The sequence below is a fragment of the Streptopelia decaocto genome (genome assembly GCF_964273445.1).
Source record: "Streptopelia decaocto genome assembly, chromosome: 9".
Classification (NCBI taxonomy): Eukaryota; Metazoa; Chordata; class Aves; order Columbiformes; family Columbidae; genus Streptopelia; species Streptopelia decaocto.
This window is the reverse complement of record NC_138664.1, coordinates 3,574,450-3,586,721: the sequence shown is the minus strand read 5'-3', so window position 1 is coordinate 3,586,721 and position 12,272 is coordinate 3,574,450. Positions and strand designations below refer to the sequence as shown.

The following is a 12,272-nucleotide window of genomic DNA, read 5'->3' as shown; positions in this document are numbered from 1 at the left end:
ACTTCAAAGGAATTTTTCTTTTATCCTCCTGCTAGAAGAAAATTTTAACAGGCATTATAAATGCTACACAATCAGCAGGGAGAGAGCAAGATTATTAAAATCATAGTGGCTGGGGTGTTATAAAACTAATACTTGGGCTTTACTAATGCATTTTTTAATGTAGCATTGTTTTCTTCACTGAAAGCTGATATATTTTGCAAAAGTGAGCTCCAGCTCAAAAAACAAATGCCAGAAGCAGCAACCACTGTTCTTATCCCACATAAATATTTATTCAGTTTGGTCAGTAAATTATAGGAATTTTCAATGCTGAGAATTTGTACTTAGTACAACAGCATCATAATATTGACAACAACCACTTTGCCTTTTGTCAACGTACAATGTGAAACAGATTAACTTGCTCACAATAAATTACAGTGTGATACATGAAAGGAGCTCAATGACATCAGTAACTTAGAACTGGTTACAGTTAGCTTCACTTACAGTATTTTTAAAAATGGTTTTCAATAGTAAAATCATTGCAGCCAAAGATAAAAAAAAATTCACATACAATAATAGCAAGGAAATGCATTTTGGAGCAACAGCGAGCTACCAGTAAACATTTCATACAGTGATCTTCAAGGCACAAAGCAAAAAAACTGGGCATGGGTTTTTTTGCAGGTTGATGGTGTCGGGGAAGGTAATTTTTTTTTTTTTTGAATATAAAATAAATACATTTTAAAAAGACGCATACAAAAGTCAGTAAGTCAGTCAAAAAGCAAGGCTTTCACAGAATGCCACACTGACAGAACATTTGTGAATCCATTTCAGTCATGAAATCATGTTCACAGCTTGAATGACATAATCACTGAGGCAAGGGAACCATCACTTCAACATAATTAATGGGGAAGAAGCCAGACTCCCCGTTTAACATCCCCTCATACCAATTCTCGTCAATCTGATTGGTCAGAGTTATGATGTCCCCTTCCTTAAACCCAAGCTCGCCTTCGTTTTCTGGCTCGAAGTCATAGAGAGCTTGGCAGCAAGGCTGATCCATGTGCACTGCAGAACCTGCCCCAGTGACAGAAAGAAACATATTAGCAGAGTTTCAGAGCATCCCACCAGCCACTGTGCATACAACAATGGGTCAAAACATGTAGCCCTGCTGTCATCAATTCTGCTCCCCCAACAGTTTTTTCCATTGCTTTCATCCATTGGTCCTTATATTTAAAACACGACCAGTAATAATTAGTTTAAACATAATTCTTTCTCCCTTCAGCCGGCTACTCCATTTTCATTCCCAGCTGCCTTCCCTTTCAAAAGGATGTTTGTCTCACGCACCTTGAGTAATCACAGTTGTCAAACCAGTGTGGTCTCTGGAGGACAGAGCAATGGGAAGGGTAGGAGTTGAAGAGGTGTAAGAGTCAACGGGAGGCGACAAGCAATCACCTGAACAAACCGCCCCACTACTGCGTGTAAACCCACCCGAGAGCAGGGCCAGGCCCACCAACACACTCCACGTGTGCTCACAGGAGCTCCCAGCTGCTCCGGCCCTACGGCTCCCACCCCCACCCTCACCTCCCCACCTTCACCTACGCAGCCCTTGGGTGCACGTCCTTCAGCTGCACTAAAGCGGAGGTTATGCCAGAAACCGGGGTGGTGTCAAACTATTTCATGCCTGAAAACAGTTTTCCAATACAGCATCTGGCTGTTCTTGTGACTTACGCTGTTTGCCCCGCTATAAAGATCTTCGGTCCAAATTACTTTTTTTAAAATACCAATGGTACTGTATGCAAACATACTAGTGCAAAATAACCAAATATAAAGTACAAAGCAGAATCACCATTAGAAAAAGAAGTGAACCTTGCAAATGCAGTCACCTTTTTACAATATATGCTCATGGAGAGGCGTTAATTGGCTTGGATTTGTGGTATGGATACGTATGCAATATACTCATTCATATTTATTAACAACTTATTCTAATAAAATGTAACCTAATGTTCCAATTGCAAAGCTTACCTCTGTGGCCAAGGACCAGCCAGAGGTTCAACTGAAGTTCAGCCATAACAGGTTTTTAAAAACATACACAGCATGTCCAAGTAAAAGTGCGGTAATTTGAAATATAAGGGAAGAATAGGAGAAAAGATTTCATGCTGCTGCCACATAAACAGTCATAAAACACATTCTAGCACGATAAAGAACTCTAGAACACTCTAGTATGTACATTAAAGCAGTTAAACCTCTTAAATGCTAAGTTATTCAGGTTGTCTTATTTGTAGCATTGCAAGAATTCTCAAATATTCTAGTCTTGACCCTCTCCCGGCTATCGCATGTGCTAATCACGCCATCACCTTGAAGAATAATTCAGGTCTGGGTAAATCTGCACAGAATTGGCAATGTAATATTGATAGTTCAGATGTTCAAAATGCATGCCAAAACGCATTTTGATCTGCTAATCATGGTAATGTGGAGGAACCTATTGAAAAGTAACTGTTCAGGAACCAGAAGTCTCCTAAGGAAACCAGCTGACAACTAATCTGGTGATGAGTAAACAAGAACCGGGGAAAGCATCTTTTTAATTGACAGTAATACCATCAGGGGTGATACTTGGTGTTAAAACCAGGCAGTCGGAACTACTTTTCTATTTTGTAGTTATGTTTTATTCTTGATAATAATAGAAGAGAGCTCCCAGAATATAGCTGAGTTATTGTCAGGCTTTGCCCGTGTAGAAGTGGTTCCGGCTCACTGGAACCGCCAGCAGCAGGAGGCAGCGCTCGGCAAAACTGACAAAGTTCCGATGGGGCAAGCCAGTTAATTCCTGACAGTGAGGTACCTGATAGGGGATGGATCACATTCAGTTCATTTTAAGCTCCAAAGAACTGAAGTGAAATGTCTGGCAGTCTGGAAAGATTCCTAAATAATGGTCACAGCCAGTACAACCGGTTTCACTCCAGGCTGGAGGATCAAAGTCTTTATTAGAGTCAGGCAGCTGCTGCTACTGTATAATCCAAGCAGACAAGGGTACCGGGGGCAGCACAGGCTGCAACACGCACTGTTCAACATCACAACACTGGTGACATGATTCCAGCCTTTTCCTGTCTATTAAATACTCACACAACTTTTCCTGTTGCAGAGATTTAAGCTAAAGAACTTGCATTCCCTTTTTCTGCTAAGAGGCTTTTTGTTGACTGGCAGCACTACGCACGCATCCTTAACTTCTCCAGTTGAGGAGCTGAACTGCCGCACCGCACTGTCACATCCAAACGTGACTTGTCATTCATCTCCAGACCCCTCAAACCTGGACAGCACAGGCGGAAAAAAACACCACAAAAAGAGGTCGTGCAAGAAGCCGTGTAGGACTGTGACTATGGGTGCTACGGGATGAAACCAGCACGCCATTCGGTGCTGGTCTGGCTTTTTGTTTGTTGTCCCCACATGGAGTTGCTGCCTGTACCTGCATCCACTCTGTCTCCTCTACCATGTTGTGTACATATGGTAGCAAAATTATACTTTAATAACCACAAACTGGAAGCTTGCTAAGATAATTAATCCAAGGCCCCCTCACAGCTGAAGTGAGTAAACACTTAGATTCCTACATTGAATTCCAACATGTGGCAAACAGACACATTTATATCACATCATAGTCAAACCTGATAAACAAAAAGAACGAAAGGCATGATGTAACACCAAATTTAAAAAGAGCTTTAAAATGAGCCAGATGATGTTCATAGCGTCCGCATATTAGTAAGGATAACAATGAATTAGAACAAAAACACAGATCTGTTATCTGTGGTTAATCAAAGCAGCTAAATAATTCACAACATTAAAATGAGGTTTCTGTGAATTTAGCCCTGTTAATGTGTGCAAGTCATCAGTAGTAAATAATCCCCATGTGTTAGGGACCATTCAAAGGAAAATACTATTTCTGCTCCAAGAGTTTGATACTTGAAAAGCTATGGTGAGACACCTGAAAAGCCATTTTGATGCTCGGACCTGGGTTGTGGCAGCTGTGCTGAATGTGTCACAGCTGACTTTGAACTGTCCTGTTTGTTTCCATGGGTTTGCTGAACACTAAGATACCACTTACCTTGAGCCACAGTATCAGAGAAATTAAAAGCCTACATTTTGACAGGGTCAACGTGCAAACAGGGGAAATTAAGCATGAAAGTGCTTGTTTGTGTAGGATGAAGAGGTAAGGTGTCTCAAAGCAAAAAGAGGGTGATCATGATGCTATCACCCCATCACACGGAGACCTTAAAACGTTTAGCAGTTTTGCTTAGAGCCACCTGGTTCACATTTCCAAATCACAGACCATACATCCAATCTGTGTCATGATTCTGACTTTAAAGAGGAACAGAAAGGTTTCCCCAATTACAAGTAGGGGGTATGGACCCCACTGCACCTCCACAGGAATCTATATGGATAACTTTGGAGTAAAGAGAGGGAGAGACAGAAGAACAGTGATTTCACTGCTGATTGTACCTGCTGGGGAGGTAAGCGCGGCTTCCACAGCTGCTTCAGGAGGAAAGAAACATGAGAGATGGTCTTTATGATGCTATTAGCAACACTAAGCATAGCAACAATTATTAAATATATCCCATTCCTCCTTTTCCTGTCTTCCATGGTTTTATTTCTTTGCTGACAGCACTGGGTGAGCCAAGCAGTAAGTGCAACCCCATCACTGAGTGGTTTGCAAGCTGTTGATGCAACAGTCCATGAATGGGATCAATGAATGGAAGTGGCTCACTCCTCCTTATCTTAGTGATCAGTGGTTATCTATTTTGCACTAATACTGGCATTTTTCTTTAACTAAATGGGCTGGGTGCAACCTTGAGAAGTCATCTAGTCTGCCTCTGTCCCAAAGTCAGGATTGATTACCCTTAAAGGACATCTTGGATCAATTGCTTCATGGCAATGATAAACCACTGTAATGCGGTTTGAAACTCGGGCTGGACACACTGGTTCATATACAAATGCAGATTCTGAGTCTCATTTCTCCACTGCACACGCAAAGCAGAAAAAATAAAGCCTGTATAACTTGACAAGCAATTGACAGGGGCCTAGAAATTTTATGCTGAACTTTAATAAATGGTTGCTATGTTTTTGCTACTTTTATCCAGATGTGCTGTGAAAATAACTAGGAAGTTGTTGATTGCTACAAATGTCCCCGGTGCTTGGAATGAAATGTGTTCTTGTATCACATGTCATAGGAACTAGTGGTCTGAATTGAGAGGAGTGTGCAAGAGAAGGTTTTCTCCCTTGATCTCACATTTAACAGCAACACAAGATGTGTTCTTAGCATTCGGGCGGCCCGGGGAGCTTCACTAACGCACCCTCAAGCAGCCTGAAGCACAAAAGAAACAAATTGAGGAATAGTATCTTGCTGGGTGCATTTATGCTGCAAATCCCCTTCAGTATGGATCAGATAATAGCTTCACCTTGTAGAACAGTGCAAGAAAATTAGAGACAGAAGGAACATGAGGTTACAGCGCCAAGCTTAATTCGTTCACCTTTAGTTCTCTCATTTCCCTCCCAACAACCTTTAAAAGGGATGGAAGAGAAAATTGGTCAGTGAGGAAGACAAGTAAAAAGAAAAGCAACTTCAGAAAAAGATCCTAGATACCATGTCAAGTAGAGAAGGAAACCTTTGCCTCACTGCTTCCCGCTACACAATTCCATTTCCAAATCTCGGAAACCAACCGGCGTGAGGTGCACGGCCACTGGTGCCTCCCGGAGCCCCTGCTCTCATGGTACAGGCAATATCTCAAGTAACAATCTGGCAAAACACCTATCGACATGTTAACCCTGTGGCCATAGACTTACCTGATGGTTTTATGGAAGAACTATACGCAATCCCGTTGTGCTGCTGATTATCACCGATTTCCAGAGTTGTTGTTGTTACAGGCTTTGGCTTAAATTCACGTTTAGGCCGACTAGATGCTACATTTATTCTAGAACACAGAGAGGAGTGGCATGAGATTTATTTGAAGGGAGAAATACTTACAGAGCTTCCACTTGGGTTCAGCACTTTGGTCTTTGAAAGGTGGAGAAAAAAAACCCCTTCTGTTGGTTTTGGTTCTATGTTAATTTTTGGGAGGAGGGGGAGGATGGGCACAGAGTGTGCAGGGCAGGCTTATTCACTAAAAGCTTCTCAATTCTCATACAGTATTTGAATTTCAGCAAGTCCCTACTTTATTTAATGCTTTAGTCCTGCTGACAGAGGCATAAAGCTTAACAGCCTGACTTTGAGAAGCGATGAGCATCCACGGCTGCCACTGAGTTCAGCCCAAGTTCCAGGAATGACCTCTCTGGAAAGATCAAGTGCAAATGACACACGCAGAAACGCAGCCAGGCCCGGGGACTGCATCTCACACATCGTCTTTTTGTTAGAGAAAACGGGAAACAACCCTCCGGTCAGCACAACTGCCTCAGCACCTCTCCCCATAGGTGCATGTGGCCCTGCTGAGAGCTCGCTGTCCCCCTGGCCGCCCCGGCTGACAGTGCAGGGTGTCTGCAGGACAGCCGCCCCGCGCTCACGCAGCCACCACGACCACCCTGGCGTCAGGAAACCCCAAACAGTTACCACAACACCACGACTGGAATCACAGAATGTTACGGATTGGAAGGGACATCAGAAGATCATGTAGTAATGTTTGCCTGCACTATGGAGATACTCGAGGAATTAGGTCTCCTGTTCTCTGAGTGACGCATAACAAATTAATGACAGCAGCATTTCTTTCTTGTTAGGATGACACAAAGTGTCTGGGCCTTTCATAAGTGTTCCTTGCACAGCCGTGCTCCTGGCCAGCTGGCTGCTTCCTTACTCTGCTGCAGAATTCTGTTATACATCTGTTACATGTAAATCTAGACTTTTCTTTAACATCTTTGTTGGCGACATGGACAGAGGGACTGAGTGCACCCACAGCACGTTTGCTGATGACACCACACTGTGTGGTGTGGTCAACACACTGGAGGGACAGGATGCCATCCATAGGCACCTTGGCAGGCTGGAGAGGTGGGCCCATGAGAACCTCAAAGTTCAACAAGGCCAGGTGCAAGGTCCTGCACATTGCTTGGGGCAATCCCAAGCAGAAATACAGCCTGGGTGGAGAATGGATTGAAAGCAGCCCTGAGGAGAAGGACTTGGGGATGTTGGTTGATGAAAAGCTTAACATGAGCCAGCAATGTGCATGTTCAGCCCAGAAAGCCAACTGTACCCTGGGCTGCCCCACAAGGAGCGTGGCCGGCAGGGGAGGGAGGTGACTCTCCCCTCTGCTCCTCTCTGCCGAGGCCCCACCTGCAGTGCTGCGTCCAGCCCTGGAGCCCCCAACGTAAGAGGGACATGGACCTGTTGGAGTGAGTGCAGAGGAGGCCGCAAAGATGATCAGAGGGCTGGAGCATCTCTCCTGTGCGGACAGGCTGAGAGAGTTGGGGTTGTTCAGCCTGGAGAAGAGAAGGCTCCAGGTAGACCCTGTATCAGCCTTCCAGTACCTAAAGGGGACCTACAGGAAAGCTGGACAGGGACTTTCTACAAGGGCGTGTAGTGATAGGACAAGGGGTAACTCTTTTAATCTGAAAGGGGGCAGATTTAGATTAGATATGAGGAAGAAATTCTTCACTATCAAGTATGGTGAGGCACTGGAACAGGCTGCCCAGGGAAGCTGTGGATGCCCCATCCCTGGGAGTGTTCAAGGCCAGGCTGGACGGGGCTTTGAGCGACCTGGTGTAGTGGAAGGTGTCCCTGCCCATGGCAGGGGGCTCAAACTAGATGATCTTCAAGGTCCAACCCAAACCATTCTATGACTTTGTGATTCTATACTCCTCCATCTCAATGAAAACAGGCCAACTTCTCAGCAAAGCCTCCAAAACACAACTCAAAGCACGCAAGTTTAAATAAACGTACAAACAAAGGGAGGTTGTCCTGGTTAACCTCTGCAGATGTGAGCGATTCTGCACACACTCAAAGCTTTCTGGGCAGATCCTGCGTTACAATGAAGTCTCACAGTGCAGCGAGAAGTTGCCAGGTGGCAACACTTGAAAGCAATGAAGTCCAGTAAGGCACCGAGTGCAGCAAATGTGCATCTGTGAGACGGTGCTACAAGATCTGTTGCTTCAGTGACTTTTCACATTCATGAACTTCAGCTGCAAAAGAAGTTCAGATCTTTCTGATGGGTTCAGTCTTACCGGTTTTGCAGTTTGCTTTGCAGATCCTCCAAAATCTCTGTGGATTGTTTATGGTAATCTAGTGCTGCTTCTACAAACACGGCCAACTGGCTAACTTGTTCTACCTGAAATATAGAGAGGAAAATGCTGGTAAGGAGCCTGCAGTATAGTACATTCAAGCTGAAGGATAAACAAACATCATTCAAAACAGACCTGGTATCTCAATAGAGCATGATACCATGTGGAGGCTATTGAAAAAGAGCATATGTGATTCTATCTAAGAAATTGCCAGCTGGAAAGTGAACAAAACTGAGGTGTAATTTCTAGTTCACTAACTCAGGGCTGGGTCCTTGAGTCATTTCCTTTCACAATGTGCAAATCCCTTCTGCTTTCAGCTTCCCGGCCAGCTGTCTGTCAACACCCAAGCCTGAAATAGTTAAAGAGGCCACGACCCCTTAGCAGGTGAAAGTGGGGCTTTTCTGATCAGCAATGCTGGAAGAAATTACACTGTGACAGCTCTTATGACTCCGACCCATTAGTGTTTATTAGCAATGTTTACAAACTGCAGTTCTGAAATGATCTGGATTTACCTCACTAGATGGCAGCATTTATAAACCAATAAATGAAACATGATTTACCGACTTGGATTTTAAAAGTATCAGCCAATCATTCAAAAAAATGAATGCCGAGGAAATGGAGAATATGGAGGAGAAAAAACAATATTAATGAGGTAACAGATAATCTCATTCCCCTCACATAATCTGAAAAAATCAAGCTGTACTGGGGATATACCAGTAACAGATATTTATTGGTCCCCTTCCTTTAAGACAAAATTAAGAAGACAGACTCCCAAGAAGTCTGACATGTTTCCATTCCATCCTGATGTCTGGATCACACGAAGATATCCGAGTAGACTTTCTGCAAATGTTTTATGGACCCATGGCAATTTTGTGCTATACTTTGTCTGTTTTTACTCAGCTAAAAAGATTATTAGAAATTCTGCCGGGACACCGAGAGAGCCAAACATTGTCACACAGCGTTCAGAAATGCAGCGCACAGAACCAAATCAACAGCTGCCACGATTCCATCACAGTCAGAGAGAGTAATGTAAACCAGCTGAGGACGACGCACCAATGCCTGGGGTTTGGATGGGGTGGTCAGAGAAAATGGATAGACAAGGACTGTACAAACAAGATGACTCAGAGCCAGGAGGGTTATGGAATTGAGGATTAGGAGAAGAGAGAGACTGGGAAAGAGCCAGAGAAGCTTGAGGGACTAAAAGCCACTCAGCAAGAGGAGCCTGGGACTGGCCGAGTGGGAAAGGCAGGAAGATGGATCTGATAAGAAGTACATGCAACAGTGTCTATGTGGGAGGTCTGGAGCAAGCTGTGCAAAAACCTGAGAAAGAGATGTGGATCAGGACTGAGGCTCCGAAAGGTGCCTGGCAAGATGTCTGGGAACCAGAGCTCAGAGACTGCAGGGCAAGCAGACCAGGAAAGGGAGACATTTGGGGAGCTGGGAAGGATGGGGAGGAAGCGATTGCAGCTCAGATCTCTGCAAACCCAGTGACACCACCTGTGGTCAGACAGCGAGGCTGTAATGAGAACTTAAAGCAGGACAGACAGACTGGGTCAGCATGGAGAATGGAAGGGAGGAGCAGAGAGTTTTCTTTAAACAGAAAAAATAGGAAGCGCACAGGGAAAAAGCCTCCAAGGGACATCCAAGTTCACCCCCTCCCAATGGCAGAATTAGCTATACTATAAAGTATAACTCATCAGTTCTCTAGTGGCTCAGCTAAAACATTTAATCCATGCACTGTTTTATCCTCAGTTTGGTGCTCTGACTAATGACAAACGCTAACTGAAACATTCTGAGCTGCTCAAGCAAGGCAGAATCATAAAACACATACACTGCAATCGGTAGAGCCTCCAGTGGAACAGTGTGCTGAAATTGTTCATAGAGGATGTTACATTTTTTGCTGCCCTCATACACCTTGCACTGGTAACAACAAGAGGCTTATTGACTTATATACCACTATAACAAATGTGTCCCACTCACAAACGGTTTAGGAGCTACAGGCTCGTACATGACTGGCCATTGCATGGGTGTGCGAGACGGAGAAGGTGTTTGCAGTTAAGTATTCCCACTTAACAGCTCCCTGTGTTGCAGTTTGCTCATAGAAGAGAGCACGCTTCCTATTTGCTAAGCGTGTTTTTTGTGATGCTGCATCTACAGGAGAAGAGAAAGCTTTGGAAATAAGCCCAAATAGGTCTGGTTCTCTTTTCCTACAGTTCCTTGATTACACGGGAGAAAGCACATCCTGCTATTCCCCTGTGTGTGGGCAGAAAAGAGGATTATCCTCAATGACCACAGCTGCTCCTTATTTAGACAATTTCACCAGGGACTTGGACTACGAGCCAAAATGCAGGTTCTTGAGCCCAAGCCACAAGCTCTATGGAATCATTTCAAGAGTGAAACGGTAATAACGACGATTTTCAGAGGTAAAATAATTCAGAGACTTCAGTTCAGCAGCAAAGTTTTGACAAGTGAGCGACAATTCGGAAAGCGCAGGGTACACGCCCTCGCTCACAGGCTCAGCAGCAGCTTTGCCACTAAGTTCATCTCCCAACCTTCTCCCTCCCACTAATCAAACTGCATCCTACTCTCAGTTCACTGCTCACAGATGATTAAACTGCCCAGGACCTCTGTGACAGTCTCGTCCCAGCCACTGCATCTCCAGAAGAAATTCCCAAATTCTTGAGTTCTCCCATTCAAAAATGCAGGACAGACTTACATCATTTTCTAAGAAATTGAACATGCTTCTTTCGGCCAGTTCCTTTGACTCTTCAAATTTTTCTACTGCTTGTTTAACTTCTTCATCTGGTATCTTCCCAAGACGTTTCTTTTTATAATCATAATCCAAACGGCGTCCTTCTAGTTTCTTCAAATGATGCTAAATAAGACAGAACATTTGTGAGAAGGTCCAAACGGGACATGCCCCAAAAAAACCCCACACTGTGATTTAAGGAAATTTCAGTTATGGATGCAAATATACGCAGAATCAACAGAATACAAAACTCAGGTATTATCCAGTCCATCCTTTTGATCTAAGGCAGCATCAGCTAAGTCTAGGGCTGTATACAGGAATGAAATTTTAAATTGTATAGACTTTAACAGCCATTTATCAACAGCTGGAGAACTGGGTACATTGATTTGCTAAACTTGGGCATTCAACTCATGAACTTTGCTAAACTCAGATTTTCTAAATGAAAAGCAAGATCTAAATGTCTCTGTGTCCCCATATTCTACATTTAATTCAATTTTACCTCTTGAATTGTTTGCAACATGACAGCTAAAAGTTACAGGGTTGTTTTCCCCTCTCACTCTCTCAGCAGCGCTCCAACACATCCTGTATTACTGCTTTCTTTGTGAGGCCTCAATTTGACACTTCTGTCTGATATAACTACACAGGCTTTTCTGTTGCCAAAAATCGCGGGACTGACAGACTTATAGAATGGACTCAAAGTGACAGTACAAAATGCTCATTAAAGCTCAAGTCAAACAATTTCTTTTCATCGGTTCAGAAGAACTACAACTGAAAGCAGTTATGTATCATAGGAGACAGCTACAGACACCAAGACGTTATTACTATCTTTCTGCTGTGCTTTCCACAGCCATTTATGTGTAAACAAATAAAATAACTTTCATTTCTGCATTTCATCAGGGTTTTAACTCGCTTATTACCCAAGTCTATTGGAATCAACAGACTCAGACACAGACTGCCTGGCTTTCTTTGGATTGTCACATTGTAAACAGAAGCACCGAAAATCTTCACTCTAAAGGTTAAAATGCATCCCTCAGATTCCTATATTTTTCCTACAGTGGCATACGGCACTTTGAGGGTTTATGGCACTTCTCAGATCATTCTGTGATTGCCCTGAACAGCCTTTTTCAACAGTTACATTAATCCTTCATTATAAACAGTTTCAGGCTGACAGAGATGGAAAAACAGGATAATCAGTCGCAGTAAATCAGAGCCCACTCACATGTTCATAAACATAAATAAAAATGCCAGTTAAAATAAAATAGCAGAAAAATAAAGAATCTAATTTTCTTTGCGATCCTTCTGGTAC

At 43.5% G+C, this 12,272-nt stretch overlaps 1 protein-coding gene across 1 annotated transcript in view; it reads right to left on the bottom strand.

Annotated features, from left to right (window-relative positions):
- Window positions 1-247: 247 nt before the first annotated feature.
- Window positions 248-12,272, bottom strand: part of SH3GL3 (SH3 domain containing GRB2 like 3, endophilin A3) — a 47,107-nt gene continuing 35,082 nt past the window's right edge. Inside the window, exons 6-9 of the mRNA XM_082060529.1 lie at window positions 10,934-11,092; window positions 8,161-8,264; window positions 5,800-5,927; window positions 248-1,047 (exon numbers count right to left, since the gene is read on the bottom strand). Of these exons, the coding sequence (XP_081916655.1) occupies window positions 842-1,047; window positions 5,800-5,927; window positions 8,161-8,264; window positions 10,934-11,092 (597 nt within the window). The 3' untranslated portion in view covers window positions 248-841. The remainder of the gene's footprint in view (window positions 1,048-5,799; window positions 5,928-8,160; window positions 8,265-10,933; window positions 11,093-12,272) is intronic.